Raw genomic sequence first — 18740 nt, 5'->3', positions numbered from 1 at the left:
TTCTCTTGGCCTTTTGTTATTTCTGTCCTAGTTGTAGGGTGTCATGTATGGGCACTCGTTCCTCTCCAAACCACGGGCTCGTGTCCCTTAAGAAGCGTGAAACCTGGTGCCTGGAAACTGGCATGGCAACGCTGGCGTCCACTCTACTCCTCCCACAATCCACGCCGAATAGCGTGCCACGTTGTCATGTGACTTGCCTCCTTATTTGCGCCTCCCTCACCTAGATCGGTGCTTCTGATCGCGGATTAGTGGCGTTACGAACTCTGTTCAGTGTTATTTCCTTCTATCTTGCCTATCCGTTCCTTTCCCTGTTATTCCCTGTTTTTTCCCCGCGGTTCCCGATTACCTTTTGGCTCCTCGACGCAGACTGCTATTTGGATTGCTCTTCTTGAACGCTTTGCCTTGAATTGCCTTGTCACGTATTCTGACCACGGACCGTTACTGGAATTCCCTTGCCTGCTCCTTGGATACCACGTTACATCAGGCGGTTGCCGGACCCCGTTCGCATACGGTTCCACTCCATCATTATCTCTGCTTTCGGATTGTCCCTGAAACATCTGGTTTTCTTTCGACAACTTGGACCTCTTGGAATTTAGAACTGGTACACGGACTAGAGACTCCCTGTGTGTACTACCGTCCTCGTGCCGTCGAGTTAGGTTTGGACCTCATCATTTGTGGATTTGCTTAGAACATTTTCTACACTTGCTGCCCACTCTCTCCTGGGATAGAACCACCGGTAAGCTGCAAACTCTTCAATTGAATCCGGGGGGAGAAGGGAGGTGTGTTTTGTATTCTATGCTAACCAAGCTTTTGGGGTACGATTACTGGGACTGTTTCTTTGCCTTGTTTGGTTGTTGGATCTCTTGGCACAACGCAAACTCAAACCCTGCTGCTGTGGTGTGTTTATTGTATCTCACATTTGCAGGTCCGGCCTCAAACTGCTGTTGTGTTTTCCTATATCCAGTTCTCCTTTGGCATTTGGCATCTCGACCACTGTTGCTCCATTGGTACCCCTGGATTTCAATCGGCATCCATTCTTTTCTCCAATTGATCGCTCTGGTTCTTTCTTCAAACCAAAACCAGAGGGGTACATTGGGAAGAAGAATTCATCGGCTACACTACGTGGGCAATCTGGTATCTGACAGAATCAGAAGCCTCAATGGATGCCAATGAGACCTTGGCCACCATCTTGCAATTGGTGGCCGAACTCCGCAATGATATGACCGCTGCCCATACAGCTACGCAACAGCGCATCGATGTTTTGCAAGCAGGTTTGTCGCCTCGGGGGGCCGAGGCGTCTCCTTTGGCGGGTATTCAGGACGCAGGTCCTCTCCCTCCTCAACAGGGCACTGGACCTGTTTATATGACGGCCCAGTTCCCGTTGGCTCCTCCTGAACAGTTCCATGGAGACCCCAAAACATTCAGGACCTTCTTGAACCAATGTAGGTTGCACTTTCTTTGTCGCCCTGCCTCTTTTCCAGATGCAACTACCAAAGCAGCATTTTTGTTGTCCCATCTAGGGGGCACTGCTGCTGCCTCGGCGAATCCATTGCTGGAAGAAGGTAGCCACCTTCTGTATAATTGCGATGCCTTAATAGATGCCATGAGTCGTGTCTTTGACACACGTTATGCCACACAGGCCACTGACGTAGAACTGCTCAGTCTGCAACAAGGCAATCTTTCTTTGCTAGCCTACTTGGCTAGGTTTAACCAGCTGGTGGCAGAAACCGGTTGGCCCAAAGATAAGAAGGCTTCACTCTTCTATAAGGGCTTGTCTTATTCTTTGAAGGACACCCTTGCTACGGTTCCAGTGATACCCAAAGAGTTCCCCGAGCTATTGGATTTGGTTCTTCAGATCGATTCCCGACAGGCAGCTAGGAAAGGAGAGGAAAGAACAGCTCCTCCAGTTTCCCTTTCTGTTCCCGTTCCTGCTTCAGGGTCCTCTGAACCTATGCAATTGGGGGCACTAAGAAACCCTCTATCGGCAGAAATCAGGGAACACCGCAAAAAGAACGGTCTATGTTTTTACTTATGGAGCATCTGATCACCTGCTCATGGAATGCCCTAAAAGACCTACCAAGAAACAGGGAAACGCCAAAACCCGGTGACTGAAGGGATCCAGACGCTGGGTGTTTCATCTACAGATCCCCCTTTGTGTAGCCCTTATTGTCTGGCTGTTTCACTCACGGCCTCCGGTCTTGAGAGAAAGGAAGTTAGCATGGTTTTGGACTCCGGAGCAATGGGGAATTACGTGGATGCCTCCTATACGAGGGAATTGGGTCTTCCGATTGTCCTTAAATTGTGTCCTGAAATGGTGAACGATGTTGACAGCTCTTCCCTGGTCTCTGGGCTAGTGACGGAACGCACCATCGACCTGGTCATGACCACGGACTGTGGTCATCAGGAAAGCATATCCTTTGATCTCATTGCCGCACCACAGTTCAGATTCATACTAGGTCTGCCTTGGTTGAGGCTGCATAATCCTTCTGTGGACTGGTATTCAGGGGACGTGTGTTTTCTCACGGATTTCTGCGAGACCCATTGTCTGACAACCCCTTCGATGGTCAATCCAGGCCGTGTTCTCTCTGAGCTAGCTGGTACCGTGGGAGCAGTTATCAATACCACGCTTCCTTTGGCATACCAAAAGTACCAAGATGTTTTCGTTGCCCAGGGGGCAGAGGTGCTTCCGCCACACAGACCCTACAACTGCCCTATTGAGCTGGTTCCAGGGGCCAAGGTACCCTCGGGGCAGATTTACTCCTTGACCCCAAAGGAAGACCATATTTTGAAGGACTATATTAAGAGGTCCTTGGACACTGGTTTTATACGCCCTTCTCGTTCACCTGCTGCCTCTCCCTTGTTCTTCGTCCCAAAAAAGGAGGGGGACCTTTGCCCTTGCATCGACTATCGGGCTTTAAACGCAGTCACGATCAAGAATCAATATCCGATTCCCCTGATTACGGTTCTGCTGGATCAGTTGGGTTCGGCCAAGGTGTTTACTAAGCTGGACTTAAGGGGTGCATACAATCTTGTACGAATATGCGAGGGCGATGAATGGAAAACCGCTTTCAAAACCAAGTATGGCCTCTTTGAGTACTGCGTTATGCCTTTTGGCTTGTGCAACGCCACAGCTACCTTTCAGTATTTCATTAACGAGGTATTCCATGACATGTTGGACCAATATGTGGTCGTATACTTGGATGACATCTTGATTTATTCCCCCTCGATTGCTTCTCATGTCACTCATGTTTCTAAAGTATTGCAACGACTGAGGGCTAACCGTCTGTATGCTAAGCTGGAGAAGTGCATGTTTCATGTTACTGAGGTGGAATTCCTGGGCTAGAACATTACCAACCAAGGCGTGCAGATGAGCCATTCCAAGGTATCCGCTATTCTGGACTGGCCTCGTCCCAACACGTTAAAAGCCTTGCAATCGTTTCTTGGCTTTGCCAATTTTTATCGGCGGTTTATCCAAGACTTCTCTGCCCTTGCTTCTCCACTGACGGCCCTCACCAGCACTAAACACCCGTTTAGGTGGAATGCACAGGCACAAGTAGCCTCCGAAACCCTGAAGTCTGCCTTCACCTCTGCTCCTGTTCTCCAGCATCCGGATATAAATACACCATTTGCTATTAAAGCTGATGCCTCTGATGTAGCCTTGGGCGCTGTTTTGTCCCAGCATTGTCCAGACACCAAAAGCCTACATCCAGTGGCTTACCACTCCAGAAAGCTTACACCCTATGAAAGAAATTACACTATCACGGAGTGCGAGTTATTGGCTGTCAGAGACGTATTCTTGGTTTGGAGGCATCATCTGTTGGGCTCTCCTGAGCCAGTCCAGGTCTTCACTGACCACAGGAACCTCTTGGCCTTGCAGTCGGTGAAATGCACCACGGCTCGCCATGCTAGGTGGCATGAATTTGTTTCGATGTGCAATTTCATCATCACCTACCGTCCCGGTTCCTTGAACTCAAAAGCAGATGCCCTTTCTCGACTTCATGGACCTCCGAATCCTTCCAACCTTCATGGCTCCCTGTTACTACCTAATCAAGTGGTGTGTGGTTGCACGTTACGTCCCTCCTTAACCATCTCCATTAAGGACTGGGTGAGTACCCATCCTTCCGAGGTTGCCAGCCTTGGATTGGAGCTCATTCACTCACTACCCTATAAACAGGGAAAAATATTCTTGCCAGATGCTAATACCCGGCATACCGCCATGCAGTGGTGCCATGATGCTGCAGTAGCAGCCCATCCAGGGGTTGGAAAGACCTTGGACCTCTTGGGAAGATGGTGCTGGTGGCCCTCTACGAACCAAGACGTAAGGCAATATATAGCGGTTTGTACTGTTTGTGCCCAGTGCAAACATCATCATGGTAAACCTGTGGGCCTACTTCAACCCATGCCTGTACCCGATGCCCCATGGAAAATGCTTTCTATGGATTTCGTCGTGGAACTACCTATGGTGGACGGGTACAACACTATCTGGGTAGTGATTGACTACTTTACCAAGATGGCTATGTTTGTACCATGCCATGGTATTCCTACCGTTCCGGTGCTAGCGGATCTGCTCTTGAAGAACGTGTTTAGAAGGTTCGGCCTGCCTACTATGATCATCACGGATCGGGGACCACAGTTCACTTCTCGCTTTTGGTGGTCATTGACCACAACCCTGGGTATAGATGGCAGATATTCCAGTGCTTACCCCCCTCAAACAGACGGTCAAACGGAGAGGCTAAATGCAACCATGGAACAGTACCTCCGTTGCCTCACCTCTCAACGTCAGGGTACCTGGGTCTCCGTATTGCCGTTGGCGGAATTTGCCTACAATAATTCCCTCCATACTGCGACCCATATGTCCCCATTTTACGCAATGTACGGTCGACACCCGCGTTCCTTGCCTCTTGGTGCAGAACTGCCATTCCACAACCCTGCTGCTTTGAGTTGTTTTAAGAGACTCTCAGATACCCATGCCTTAGTGAAAAGCCAACTGGTTCTGGCCCAGAGCCGTTCGAAAAAGTATGCTGATGCACACCGCTGCGGCTCCTCTGTATGCCGTGGGCATGAATGTCTGGTTGTCTACAAAAAACCTACGATTACCGGGTCGACGGGCCTTGTTACCTCGTTTTGTGGGTCCTTATAAGATCCTGCAGGTCATAAATCCAGCGGTGGTTCGTCTTGCCCTGCCTTCGAGTTGGAGGATACATCCGGTGTTTCATGTGTCCTTGGTGAAACCTTGTCACCCATTGACCAAACTGCCTTTACGCCCTTCTCCTGTTAGGGTGCATGGTTTCAACGAATACGAGGTGGCTGCAATCCTGGACACCAAGGTGCGCAGGGGGCGGCATTTGTACTTGGTTGATTGGAAGGGCTATGGTCCGGAGGACCGCACCTGGGAACCGGCCGGAAACATTCATGCCCCTGTCCTTTTGGCCCGTTTCTGGTCCTCTCGTGGGGGGTGAGGGTCCCTTTGCGGGAGGATACTGTCATGTATGGGCACTCGTTCCTCTCCAAACCACGGGCTTGTGTCCCTTTAAGAAGCATGAAACCTGGTGCCTGGCAAATGGCATGGCAACGCTGGCGTCCGCTCTACTCCTCGCTCAATCCACGCCGAGTAGCGAGCCGCGTTGTCATGTGACTTGCCTCCTTATGAGCGCCTCCCTCACCTAGATCGGTGCTTCTGATCGCGGATTAGTGGCGTTACGAACTCTGTTCAGTGTTATTTCCTTCTATCTTGCCTATGCGTTCCTTTCCCGGTTATTCCCTGTTTTTTCCCCTCGGTTCCCGATTACCTTTTGGCTCCTCGACGCGGACTGCTATTTGGATTGCTCTTCTTGAACGCTTTGCCTTGAATTGCCTCGTCACGTACTCCGACCACGACCGTTACTGGAAATCCCTTGCCTGCTCCTTGGATACCACGTTACATCAGGCGGTTGCCGGACCCCGTTCGCATACGGTTCCACTCCATCATTATCTCTGCTTTCGGATTGTCCCTGAAACTTCTGGTTTTCTTTCGACAACTTGGACCTCTTGGAATTTAGAACTGGTACACGGACTAGAGACTCCCTGTGTGTACTACCGTCCTCGTGCCGTCGGGTTAGGTTTGGACCTCATCACTTGTGGATTTGCTTGGAACATTTTCTACACTTGCTGCCCACTCTCTCCTGGGATAGAACCACTGGTAAGCTGCGAACCTCTTCAATTGAATCCGGTGGGGAGAAGGGAGGTGTGTTTTGTATTCTATGCTAACCAAGCTTTTGGGGTACGATTACTGGGACTGCTTCTATTTGGTTGTTGGATCTCTTGGCACAATGCAAACTCAAACCCTGCTGCTGTGGTGCGTTTATTGTATCTCACATTTGCAGGTCCGGCCACAAACTGCTGTTGTGTTTTCCTATATCCTGTTCTCCTTTGGCATTTGCCATCTCGATCTCTGTTGCTCCATTGGTACCCCTGGATTTCAATCGGCATCAATTCTTTTCTCCAATTGATCGCTCTGGTTCTTTCTTCAAACCAAAACCAGAGGGGTACATTGGGAAGAAGAATTCATCGGCTACACTACGTGGGCAATCTGGTATCTGACATAGGGACAAAGCAGCTTAGCTTTGAACGGAAGACAGACTGTTTACTTTGGTCTTCACAACAGACGGTGAACACCTTAGTTAATTTGGTTAGGCAGAGAAATCCATAGATTAGGAATAGAGAGGCCTCTTTCATTTATTATTTTAATAAAACAGTTTCAAGAATGCCAAAAAACTGGCCTGTCTCCTTCTGACCTACCACAACCTGCACATGCAAGAGCTCATCACTGCTTGCAAGAGGACTGTAAGAGGTGTCCGAAGTGTTCTGCAAGGCTTGTATGTAGCCAGAGGTTGCTGGAATCGTCCCTGGCCTCCCAGAGGTACATTCCACTGGTTAAAGTAGGGTGCGCCCCACAAAGCAGCCCATAGGAAGAATATTGGGCTATATGAAATAAATGTCATGCGGTCAGAATATTTCTCCAGCCCTTGCCTGACCAATGTACATAATAACAACACCCCCTCCGTATACTGTGCTGGGATAACTGTTAATTGATGACTTATTCAATTTTCACTACCAATGCTGTGCTCTATGGCCTGAACAGCACTCCAATGCTCCCGAGCCAGGTTCCTGCTACACAAAGATAGAATGATAAAAATAACAGAGTAGAACTTGCTAAATGCAGAAGCGGGTGCTCAGCTGGCAAACTTCTATAATGCTGCCCAGCACTGCCCTCAACTACTCGCACATATGAGCCAGGCGTTAGGGTGACTTGGCAACACTATGACCAACAGACTGACCCCCTGAGCACTCAGTGCCCATTGACCTCAATTGCGGGGTGAGTTATTGCTGCATTTTATTTTGAAGTTTGCACAGTTGTACATCTTCAATATTTGTATGAATAACAGACTTCTGTTTCCATAAATCATTAGTTGGTGTTTTGGACAGGATTTGCATTCTGGCCTCTCCTGACACAGGGAAGCACTTAGGTCAATGATCCAGTCTTAATATGAATAATAAATAATATCAGATTGATGCGCCCATCCACAGACCGAGCCCTGCTATGCACATACTCCAAATAATACAATAGTAAGAACGTAAGGGGTGTATATAAGCCTTAATCTGGTCTCGCCCTTGGGGAGTGGGAGACGACACTGCAAGTTGGATTGCCGCAGAACACTCAAAAGCATACGCAGTGTGGATTCAATGCTGGTCAGCAGTGCCTGAATGCTAGCACTGCTACTTGAAGCCCACCAAAGCCCAGTGAGCCCCTCCCATGGCACCCCAGGGAATATTTAGACTACTACAGCAGGAATGGGAGTCTCAGCTCCAGGCCCATACACTCACTCTTAATGTTGAAGTCATAATTGCACATCGACACGTAATCGTAATTTCGTAGTCAAAAACGTGCGAAATGGAGGCACATTTACTGAGCTTGCTACTAGATATGCCAGTGGTGCGTCTAGAAAACAATATTATGAGGGACAAACCAGGGGGCACACAAACAAGCATTGGCAATGCCAACAATTTGGGCTTTTGTTTGGGCATGGGAAAGGCACTTTCCTGAACAGCCGTATTGGCATTAACTGGCCATTGAGACCGCTGTGAAGGAAACACACAACCCCAACGGTAAAAATGCTACGTTGGCTGCAGATCAAACAACGAATCACGCTCAAAACAATGTGCATAACACACAGGGCAATCCATGGTCAAGGAGCAGAATGCCTACAAAAGAAAATAAGCTACCAACCGGCAAGAAAACTCAGATCAAGCAACGACATTTGCCTGGAACCAAGCCCTTACACACACAAAAAAACTTGGGAGGCGGGGGGGGACATCATTCTCCCACATAGCAGCAAAAACCTGGAACACCCTCCAGAAAGAAATACACAATACGAAGGATCACCTAAAATTCTAAACACTACTTAAAACTTGGCTATCCTCCTCAGAATTAGACGGGAACGACTAGGAATGACAAAAACACGACTGGAAACACAACCCACCGCACCAAGCATACATGGAAAGAAGAAGCCAAGGAGGGACGCCAAAAAAAAGATCCACTCCCAAACAATACCCTCACTCTAGACATCACCTCAGGGACGCCCACTATAACTGCAGAGGGAGGAGCATTACCCAATTAATTGGCAACCCTGGAGCCCCTAAAGCGCCCTCCTCGGGGGGTCCCGCACCAAGGAGCTGGGGGAGGCAAGGGTACGCACACCCTTGGCAACCTAAGAGGTAACCTTTCGACCATACTCATCTCCACCCAGGGATGAGGGAGGTCTGCACCAACTCTCAATCATAGATCGCTAGACAGCTAGAAATGAAAGCCACGACCATGCGAAGAGCCCGGCGAATGAACCGCTTCAAGCGCCCAACACACAACACGGGCATAGACACCGAGAAGTCTGAACCAACAAGGAAAGAAAAGCCCCATGAACCTAACCCTAAAACCTCAAGTTCCGCATACACCTCTTAAACACTAAACAAATGCAACCCCTTCTCTGCACAGCAATCTGCATGCACTTCACTACACTCCAACAACAAGGAAACAACACATAGTCATGCACAACAGCACATGGAAATCTACAGAGCTGTAAATGGCTTACCAAGCTCAGCAAACGGTGCAAACTGAACTGAAGCCATCAACAGAACATCACAACTCTCACTCTACCTCTTCCCGCTATGCCCTACTAACCCTCACACTCTCCTTTTCCGATCCGCCAGGGGACCACTCCAGTGGTGATAGTGTGCAGTATAAATTATCTTTAACATTAACATTGATGGAAGCAGGTGCAAAATGGTGCCGAGTGCCTGGGCAATAGCAGTGCCCGGCAAGTGCCTAATACTTATACATAAGCCAAAATGGGTGGCTTTGCCAATGCTGGTTTTTAACACAATTTCAAGGAAGGACAAGCATAGGGACTATAAATCAAGTGGCTGAAGGCAGACATGGTTAAGAAATGTGTATTACACCAGTAGCAGATACAGCTCCAATTAAGTCATGAACTCTTAGGAGAGTGCTTTGGGAAAACACCCGCACCCGCTTCAAGAGCAAAGTGTGATGGTAAGGCTTGATAAAGCAAGCTCAAAGAGTTCCCACAAGGAGGTGCTTTGAGTAGGGTGAGGCAAGAAGTGGGTGGGATTGAACACAGGGATTAGCATTGCCTGGGCAGTCAATGGGTGTGCAAATAACCAAACACCTACAAGCTGTGTGTCCCTCCTTGTGAGGTTTGTGAACAATAGTGATAAATAAATACAGTTAGACTGAGATTGAATATTAACTTGTTCCCAAGGGGACTTTTATTAACAACTATCTTTTCTGTTTTCTTTCAAGAAAACAAAAAGGATACAGGTGGTTTCTTGCTTTATCCTCTTGTGAGGATAGCACTTTTCTAGCCAATTGGTTCATAACACTTCCGGTAAGTCTTTGGTAAAGTTAGATTCTTCCTTTCTTTAAAGTCTATCACGTTGTTTGTACTTTTCTCTTATAATCTCTCCAACTTCAATTCTTTGCCACTTTAGCTTATAGTCTCTGTAAATTGAGTATTTCCTCATATGTAATCAGGTTGACTGTGTTTATCAGATATTGAAACATAACCTTTTAGTCTTTCATGGAGTCACTAATATATTTATTTAAATTCACCAGTCTCTCTTTATGTAAGGAAGTCTTAAGAGAGAGAGGATATCTCAGATCCTCCTTTAAATTCGGTTCTGTACCAACATTTTCATGGACCATACATATGGCATCAACGTTCCCCAATGTTCCTTTATATACTCTACTCGTCAGTTTGAATCAGCTGTTCTATTTCGTTTCGGCTCCTGTCCGCCTAAACTATACCCTTCTTCACACTCTTACCGGTGTCGGCTGTTTACTCCTGCGTAGCTCCGCCCGGCTTACACTCAGGTCTCTTCTCACCTTCGGTATTTCTCGTCAGCGCGGCCTCCGCTGACCATAGCTCCTCCCCTCGATGTTCTCGGCGGTGTACCAGCTACTCGCCTCCACGCTCCCCGATGACAGCAACTCCTTCCTTCTTCGTTTTCGGGCGGCGGATCAGCTGCTCGACTCCGCGGTCCCCGATGACAGAAACTCCGCCTCCTCGGTCTTCTCACTGGATCAGCTGCTCGACGCAGAGCGGCCTCAGCCCCTACGAGCTCTGCCCTCCACAATTCATCTGGACAGATCAGCTGTCCAGTTCAGCGCGGCTTTCCCTCTCTGTCGCTTTTCTCGCACATAAATTGTAAGAACTGCCTAGCGACTTCAAACGTTCGCTTGGAATAATAATGTCAAAATCTTGTATTTAACTCGGTGCAATGGCACAACATCCCCTCAACATCGGGTATATCTCAATAAGCCCAGTTAAAACCGTCGCTCTTCAAATCCTCCTCCTCTGTCTCCTGGCAACCGAGAAAACAAAAACAAAGAAGAGACAAATGTTTTCAGAAAGCTTCATTTCATATCCTTTTCTGTGATTGGTCGAATGGCCTGTCAATTACTCCCTCCAATCAGATAGCTTCAAATAACCCTTCATATGGTCTTTCTGCCTTGTATTAACAGAGCCTGGGCCAGCTGGTGTCCTGGTTGTAGAAAATGCTCCATTTTTATCACACTCCTCATATGCCAATTCTCCATATCTGCAGTCTAAAGCAATAGTGTCGGCTTATAGTGCCACCTAATAACCCAAACTAAAAAGTGGGGCAGGATTGGGCCTCAAACAAATACAGGTAACGGGCCAAACTAGTTTAAGTAAACATATATTTTAGTTATTTAGAAAATAACATTATGCACGTTCACAATAGTTTTAAGAAAATAAAAAAAAGAGTTGCAAAAAAGTCACCAAAAAAAAAAGGGCATTTGGTCATCCAACGTGTTTTAATTGGTCCGTTTCACTGAACACGTTTTATCTTTTGTTGCTGCAGCTTTACCTCAATTATTGAGCAAATGCATCTATATTTATGAAGGTCAAAAGTTGTGTGTGGTGCCAAATTTGTGGCAAAACGTTGTTCCTATACAATTCCACAACGTTTCACCAATCTGCACCACATGTTGCATAGCGACCTACAGGATCATTGGTTTTCAACAATTGATGAGAAAGTTATCATCTCTGTCTACAGAACCCGTTTGGAGAATGGGTACCTTTGCTAGTAACAAAATAAATGACTAGTCCATCACCCCCACATCAGGTCCACTGAGGTTCACTCTGAATTGCACGTCAGCCAAACACCCCTATTTCAATTCCAACATGACAGTTATTGAAATTTGTATTTATATCGCGCTCGTCGACAAGTGTTTCAAAGGTCTTCCATAAAGTACCCACTCGGTGCTGTTAACAGGCAACACATACTGTCCCATCTAAACTTGCTACATATGGGGACAGGAAGGAGGAAACATCCTGTGCAGTGTCAGTGCGGCTGAGGATGACGTGCTTTTGGCTTTAAAGTCACGTATGTGAGGTGCACTGTTGGGAATGCAGTGAATTTGAGCGTAATCAGAGATCCACATCTGATGTTGACCCATCCTTCATGGGCCTGGGGCTGAGCTCCCATTAGGGAGGACCCAGGGACGCCTAAGTAGTATGGGAATGTGAGAAAAGGCACCTTGCTCACTGCAGGCCTTGGGGCCATGACTCCCTAGTACTTGTGGCTCAGTGCCCTACCCCTGGCACTCACCTTCTCCGGGGCAACGCCCGTCCTCGTCTCTAGGCCCTGTTGCTTCTCTCGCTTCCGCCGCTCCTTCTCAGCCTTGTTCTTCAGCCAAGAGGTGTGTGGTGGAGCTACGGTGCCACCCGAGGCGCAACCTCTGCAGGCCACCAGTGGCTTCCAGTCAGCACTGCCAGCCCGCTGAAGGAGGCGAGCCCAGCCCCGAGGGGGCCCACTCGCACCAGCAAGGGTGACACGCCACATCTTCAGATCTTCTCCCAGCTGCGGCCTTGGTGCCCTCCTGTCTCAGCACGCGATGCCTCCCAATCTTCTACTGAGGGAGGGGGTCCATCATGGAGGACGAACACAGCTTCTTCCCCCGGGGTCTTGCTGAAACGGAAGAGGAAACAGAAGTTACACATTCCTAGATCTGTGCCTGGGTAAGACTCCCAGCTCAGCCCCAGGCAGGCCACACACAATCTAACAGTGAATGCAACTGGAATGATGGTTTAGAACTCAAGCAACGCTTGGCTTTGGAGCCTGGAGCTTAACACCTCTAAATTACTACTCAGGTCTAATGTTGTGCTTTACCACCCAAGTCTAATCAAATACCCAACTCAATAGTCGTTATTCCAGCAACCTCAGAGGAGGAAACTGCGAGTCAAACCTGTATCCTGTATGATGGACGCAGCGCCCAACAGCAGAGTGCAACTTGCTGAGCTCCCGTAATGTTATTTTAGGTCCTCAGGATGTAGGTAGCTGCTCATGTATTTACAACAAAAGGACAGAAGGCACTCATCTAATCAAGAAACACCGCTCACTTGATGTGTCATGGTGTTCACAAAAGGCTGCTGGCGCTTGCAGGGGATCAGGTATAGACAGTCCTTGCCCCTTTTAATCTAGAGCACTTCAAAAGTTGTCATGCTTAGTTTTGGATCAGTGCTATTAGATACGGTGGCTGGAAATAATGAGATCAGGGGCCTCATCCAGTGAGGAACCTCCAGGAAGCCTGGAGCGGCGACAGACAACCGTACTCATTGCCCCCAAAATATAGAATGATCTCCTGGTTGTGCTCGGACTGCAGAGACCTCCCTAAATGTAAGCGACTCGCTTGAGATCCAGGTGCTCACTGCACCCTTCCTAACATGTTTTGAGGAACGCCTCACCCACCCACCTGCTGGTAAATGTAAACACACCCCTCCTTTGTCACGCACTAAAGGGGTGTGCAGTAAGACTGGGCATAGGGAGACTAGACCCAGGTCTAGGGCAGCAGATTGCCAGAGGAGCAGCATTGTATTGCATTTTATTTTCTATGAACTGGTTGTCATTTCTTAAATATGAAGCCAATTTTGTTTCTCCAAGTCTAGCTGATCCACAACACTGCCAGTCATTTTGACCTGTTAGCAGTTATTCCACTCTGACAGCTAAAGTCTTTGATGGATAAACTTGTATATTTTCTTGATATTTACAAAAGCTTTATTGTTAGGGTGACATTTGTTTATTTAATAATAAAAAAATGCATACCAAACCTAGTGTGCTTTAGGTATTTAGTGATTCAGCCATACAACTCTCATAGACATATGACAGATATAAAGCTCTTTGGTCATTCTCATCTTCCCAAAATGCTCTTTAATATGCAAAACAGCCAAAGCTTCATTAGTTTTATTGGTGCCACTTCATATTATCTTCGGAGTTCTTTCTATTCAATACACACATAGACTGGGTTAAACAATACATTGGATTATTGTAACGTCCTGCTTGTGGGCACGTCTGGCAAAAATCTAAACAGACTACAAATCACTCAAAACAATGCCCTCAGAGCAGGGTTAAGCATTCCCAAAAGGGAGCACATCTCCCAGGCAAGACGGGACGCCCACTGGCTCCCAGTCAAAGAGTGTATACTTTTTACGACCCTAGCAATTGCACACAAGTGCCCATCAATCACAGCACCTCAATACCTATCAGAAGAAATAGTCAGAGCCACCTCTGACAGACCTAAGCGCTCCCACCACTCCAATCAGCACTGCGTCCCTACCTTCAAAGAAGCTAAAGCTGGAGGCTCGAGCTTCCTATTCCTAGCGCCTAAAAACTGGAATGCCCTGCCCACAGCAGTAAGGAATGAGACCTCCCACGCAGCTTTCCACAAATCACTGAAAACCAAGCTCTTCAACTAGTCCCCGCCCCCGCTAATTAAGCATACTGCAGCCAATTCCCCTGTAACTTTGGAACCTTTTCGGATCAAAGCTGCAAATCATGTAAATGTCTTTGTTAAATCTTTACTGCCTTGTATCGTGTATCTCTCTCACTGTGCCGAATAGCACCGACACCTTGTCATGTTGTTCTCTGCTTTAACTAAGTAAGCCCTATTGTAACAGAACCACGATGCCCCAGGGCCACCTGTGCGATTTATAAATGTAAAAAATAAAATAAGCAATACCTTTTATATTCTAATGCGCCTCTTTCACATCTTCTCTCCTCTGCTAATCTCACAGTTGCTATGATTGGTGTTCTGGGCCCTTATGCATCCTCAGGCCCCTGACCCCCCATTCCCAATCACCCCAGCTTCTGTCTAGCCTCAGCACTTGCCCAGCACACCCTCAGCCCTGTGCTATATACCTATTTATTGGCAGTTGACCACTCTCACCAAGTCACTTAACAGCTGCCTACCTCTTCTAGTACTTCCCTGCTGTACTCCTAGCACTTACCCCCTCCCTCTTCCCCTCTCTCTGCACTTGCACATTCTGAATGCTCACAATGCGTAGTAGGACCGCCTCTATCTTTCATTGATATATTTGCCTCTCCCGTGTTTCATCACTGCTGCCCTGTGGGCGCTTTGAAACACAATGTACTTGCTGTATAAGCGCCTTACAAATGCACAATAAACAAATAAATAATTATGAATGGTCAATGTCACCGATAACCATTACTCCACTGTGAGAATGCACAGCCAAAGATTCCAAGAACCTTCTCAAACTGCGTTTGCTTTACTAGGGTGTTTATGCCCAGGCAGAGTTTACAAACTTCACTTGTGGTTTTACCATATTTTAATGGCGTTCCAGCCCAAGAAATTGGCGGTACGTTGGCTGCAGTACGTAATGTGTCTTATTTTAATTTAGACCCCGGCTAACACCAGAGCTGTAACCATGAGAAGGGGGTTGAGTCCATTGTATTCAAAATGTGTATAAGATGTTGCTGTACCACTCGCATATATTTCATATGTAAACTTTACCATTTGACAAGGCTGGGTGTAGAAATTAAGTTAAGTTGCATTAAAATTGCAGACCAGTCAAGGTGCTTCTCAGAGTGACAGCAGGCAATTTCTGAGAGAATACAAATATTAGCATTGAGACCAAAATTCCTCATTGCAACCTTCTCTCACTTGTGTCCAGTTGGTGGACAGCTTATGTTCTGATCGCTTCCTGTAAAAGGTTGCTTTCTGACCTATACCATAACAACTACCTCTAGTGCACCCAAGTGTAGAACACACTGCCCTCTCCAAATCTTGGGCAGCAGAGAGCTGAAAACACTCTTTTAACTTATATAACAGAGGATGATAGGCCTGAATAAATAGAGGAAGCAATAACTTTCTAATCCCTGCAACCCTGAAAACACCCTTATAAAGTGGTGGAGACTAAATGGGGGTGAAGGGTAAACACAGAGTCGTTGAAGGGGGGGAATCTGGGGACACATACGTGTTCCTGGTGAGCACACGAACAGACTGAGCTGCATTACCTGCTCCTGGCTGTGTGTCTGCTGCTGCTCCTCTTCCTGTGCTGCCTGACACCAGGAGGATGACAAGGGCACATGGGCATCCCAGAGTGCACTGCGGCGACAAGCGGCCAGGCGAGCACCCAGAGGTACGCCCGTGGAGAGCAGTGCAGCGGAGCGAGTCACAGATGGAAGGCGATAAGCAAGACCTATAATAACCCCTCCCGGCGTGGCCCAGACCCCTTCAGCAGAGGTACCCCAAGGTTGCTGCCTGCACCGTAGGCAGGGCTCCTACTACTGCAAGACGGCCGCCAGGGGACGCAGGACACCTGAGTGTCCTTTTTTTCTTTCCACTAGATAGCACTGGGCTTTCTATTCTGGCAGAGTGACGTTACCGTATAACCAATCCGCTTTGAAGACTTTGTGTTCAAGGCGGGCCAAATATCGAAGCGAGGCTTGAGACGCACGGAAACTTTCATCCTTTTTACGCCGGGAAGGAGTGAGTGCACGGGTGAGAAAGGAGCCGGGGCAGGAGTAAGTGCATGCGCGAGGGGCCGGGGGAGCAGCTCAGTGGAGGGATCAGCGCCCAGCCCCAAGTGCTAGAAGGGAGGCCAGGAGTAAGTGGCAGGAGAGGGCATGAGTGGGGCCTGGGAGGTGCCAGGGCAGGAGAGGGGGGCCCTGGGCATGAGTGGGGCCTGGGAGGTGCCAGGTCCCAGGGCAGGCGTCAGTGGGGCAGGAGAGGGGGCAACTTGGGCATGAGTGGGGCCTGGGAGGTGCCAGGACACGAGAGGGGTCCTCCTGGGCATGAGTGGGGCCTGGAAGGTGCCAGTGCAGGCGTCAGTGGGGCAGGAGAGAGGGCCTCTGGGGCATGAGTGGGCCTGGGAGGTGCCAGGGCAGGACAGGGGGCCTCCTGGGCATGAGTGGGGCCTGGGAGGTGCCAGGGCAGGCGTCAGTGGGGCAGGACAGAGGGCCTCCTGGGCATGAGTGGGGCCTGGGAGGTGCCAGGGCAGGCGTCAGTGGGGCAGGAGAGATGGCCTCCCGGCCATGAGTGGGGCCTGGGAGGTGCCAGGGCAGGCGTCAGTGGGGCAGGAGAGAGGGCAACTTGGGCATGAGTGGGGCCTGGGAGGTGCCAGGACACGAGAGGGGTCCTCCTGGGCATGAGTGGGGCCTGGAAGGTGCCAGTGCAGGCGTCAGTGGGGCAGGAGAGAGGGCCTCTGGGGCATGAGTGGGCCTGGGAGGTGCCAGGGCAGGACAGGGGGCCTCCTGGGCATGAGTGGGGCCTGGGAGGTGCCAGGGCAGGCGTCAGTGGGGCAGGACAGAGGGCCTCCTGGGCATGAGTGGGGCCTGGGAGGTGCCAGGGCAGGCGTCAGTGGGGCAGGAGAGGGGGGCCTCCTGGGCATGAGTGGGGCCTGGGAGGTGCCAGGTCCCAGGGCAGGCGTCAGTGGGGCAGGAGAGGGGGCAACTTGGGCATGAGTGGGGCCTGGGAGGTGCCAGGACACGAGAGGGGTCCTCCTGGGCATGAGTGGGGCCTGGAAGGTGCCAGTGCAGGCGTCAGTGGGGCAGGAGAGAGGGCCTCTGGGGCATGAGTGGGCCTGGGAGGTGCCAGGGCAGGACAGGGGGCCTCCTGGGCATGAGTGGGGCCTGGGAGGTGCCAGGGCAGGCGTCAGTGGGGCAGGACAGAGGGCCTCCTGGGCATGAGTGGGGCCTGGGAGGTGCCAGGGCAGGCGTCAGTGGGGCAGGAGAGATGGCCTCCCGGCCATGAGTGGGGCCTGGGAGGTGCCAGGGCAGGCGTCAGTGGGGCAGGAGAGAGGGCAACTTGGGCATGAGTGGGGCCTGGGAGGTGCCAGGACACGAGAGGGGTCCTCCTGGGCATGAGTGGGGCCTGGAAGGTGCCAGTGCAGGCGTCAGTGGGGCAGGAGAGAGGGCCTCTGGGGCATGAGTGGGCCTGGGAGGTGCCAGGGCAGGACAGGGGGCCTCCTGGGCATGAGTGGGGCCTGGGAGGTGCCAGGGCAGGCGTCAGTGGGGCAGGACAGAGGGCCTCCTGGGCATGAGTGGGGCCTGGGAGGTGCCAGGGCAGGCGTCAGTGGGGCAGGAGAGATGGCCTCCCGGCCATGAGTGGGGCCTGGGAGGTGCCAGGGCAGGCGTCAGTGGGGCAGGAGAGAGGGCAACTTGGGCATGAGTGGGGCCTGGGAGGTGCCAGGACACGAGAGGGGTCCTCCTGGGCATGAGTGGGGCCTGGAAGGTGCCAGTGCAGGCGTCAGTGGGGCAGGAGAGAGGGCCTCTGGGGCATGAGTGGGCCTGGGAGGTGCCAGGGCAGGCGTCAGTGGGGCAGGACAGAGGGCCTCTTGGGCATGAGTGGGGCCTGGGAGGTGCCAGGGCAGGAGAGGGCCTCCTGGGCATGAGTGGGGCCTGGGAGGTGCCAGGGCAGGCGTCAGTGGGGCAGGAGAGAGGGCCTCCTGGGCATGAGTGGGGCCTGGGAGGTGCCAGGGCAGGCGTCAGTGGGGCAGGAGAGAGGGCCTCCGGGGCATGAGTGGGGCCTGGGAGGTGCCAGGGCAGGCGTCAGTGGGGCAGGAGAGAGGGCCTCCTGGGCATGAGTGGGGCCTGGGAGGTGGCAGGGCAGGCGTCAGTGGGGCAGGAGAGAGTGCCTCCTGGGCATGAGTGGGGCCTGGGAGGTGCCAGGGCAGGCGTCAGTGGGGCAGGAGAGAGGGCCTCCTGGGCATGAGTGGGGCCTGGGAGGTGCCAGGGCAGGCGTCAGTGGGGCAGGAGAGAGGGCCTCTGGGGCATGAGTGGGCCTGGGAGGTGCCAGGGCAGGCGTCAGTGGGGCAGGACAGAGGGCCTCTTGGGCATGAGTGGGCCCTGGGAGGTGCCAGGGCAGG

At 50.6% G+C, this 18740-nt stretch overlaps 2 protein-coding genes across 4 annotated transcripts in view; one reads left to right on the top strand and one right to left on the bottom strand.

Moving 5' to 3' along the window:
- The window catches only part of VARS2 (valyl-tRNA synthetase 2, mitochondrial), a 266584-nt gene extending 250492 nt beyond the window's left edge, over window positions 1–16092 (bottom strand). Inside the window, exons 1-2 of the mRNA XM_069635309.1 lie at window positions 15889–16092; window positions 12187–12546 (exon numbers count right to left, since the gene is read on the bottom strand). Coding sequence (XP_069491410.1) covers window positions 12187–12420 — 234 coding nt within the window. The 5' untranslated portion in view covers window positions 12421–12546; window positions 15889–16092. The remainder of the gene's footprint in view (window positions 1–12186; window positions 12547–15888) is intronic.
- Window positions 16093–16191: 99 nt separating this feature from the next.
- GTF2H4 (general transcription factor IIH subunit 4) overlaps window positions 16192–18740 on the top strand; it is a 70864-nt gene continuing 68315 nt past the window's right edge. The window contains exon 1 of one of the 3 annotated variants that reach the window (XM_069635311.1): window positions 16192–16375. The gene's annotated coding sequence lies outside the window, so the exon portion shown is untranslated. Of the gene's footprint in view, window positions 16482–18740 lie in introns of all 3 variants that reach the window. The other 2 variants (XM_069635310.1, XM_069635312.1) reach the window with 2 other exon arrangements.

This window comes from Ambystoma mexicanum, chromosome 13 (assembly GCF_040938575.1).
Source record: "Ambystoma mexicanum isolate Mex_15411 chromosome 13, UKY_AmexF1_1, whole genome shotgun sequence".
Taxonomy (NCBI): domain Eukaryota; kingdom Metazoa; phylum Chordata; class Amphibia; order Caudata; family Ambystomatidae; genus Ambystoma; species Ambystoma mexicanum.
The sequence above is the reverse complement of the archived record's forward strand: the minus strand, read 5'-3'. Positions and strand labels throughout refer to the sequence as shown.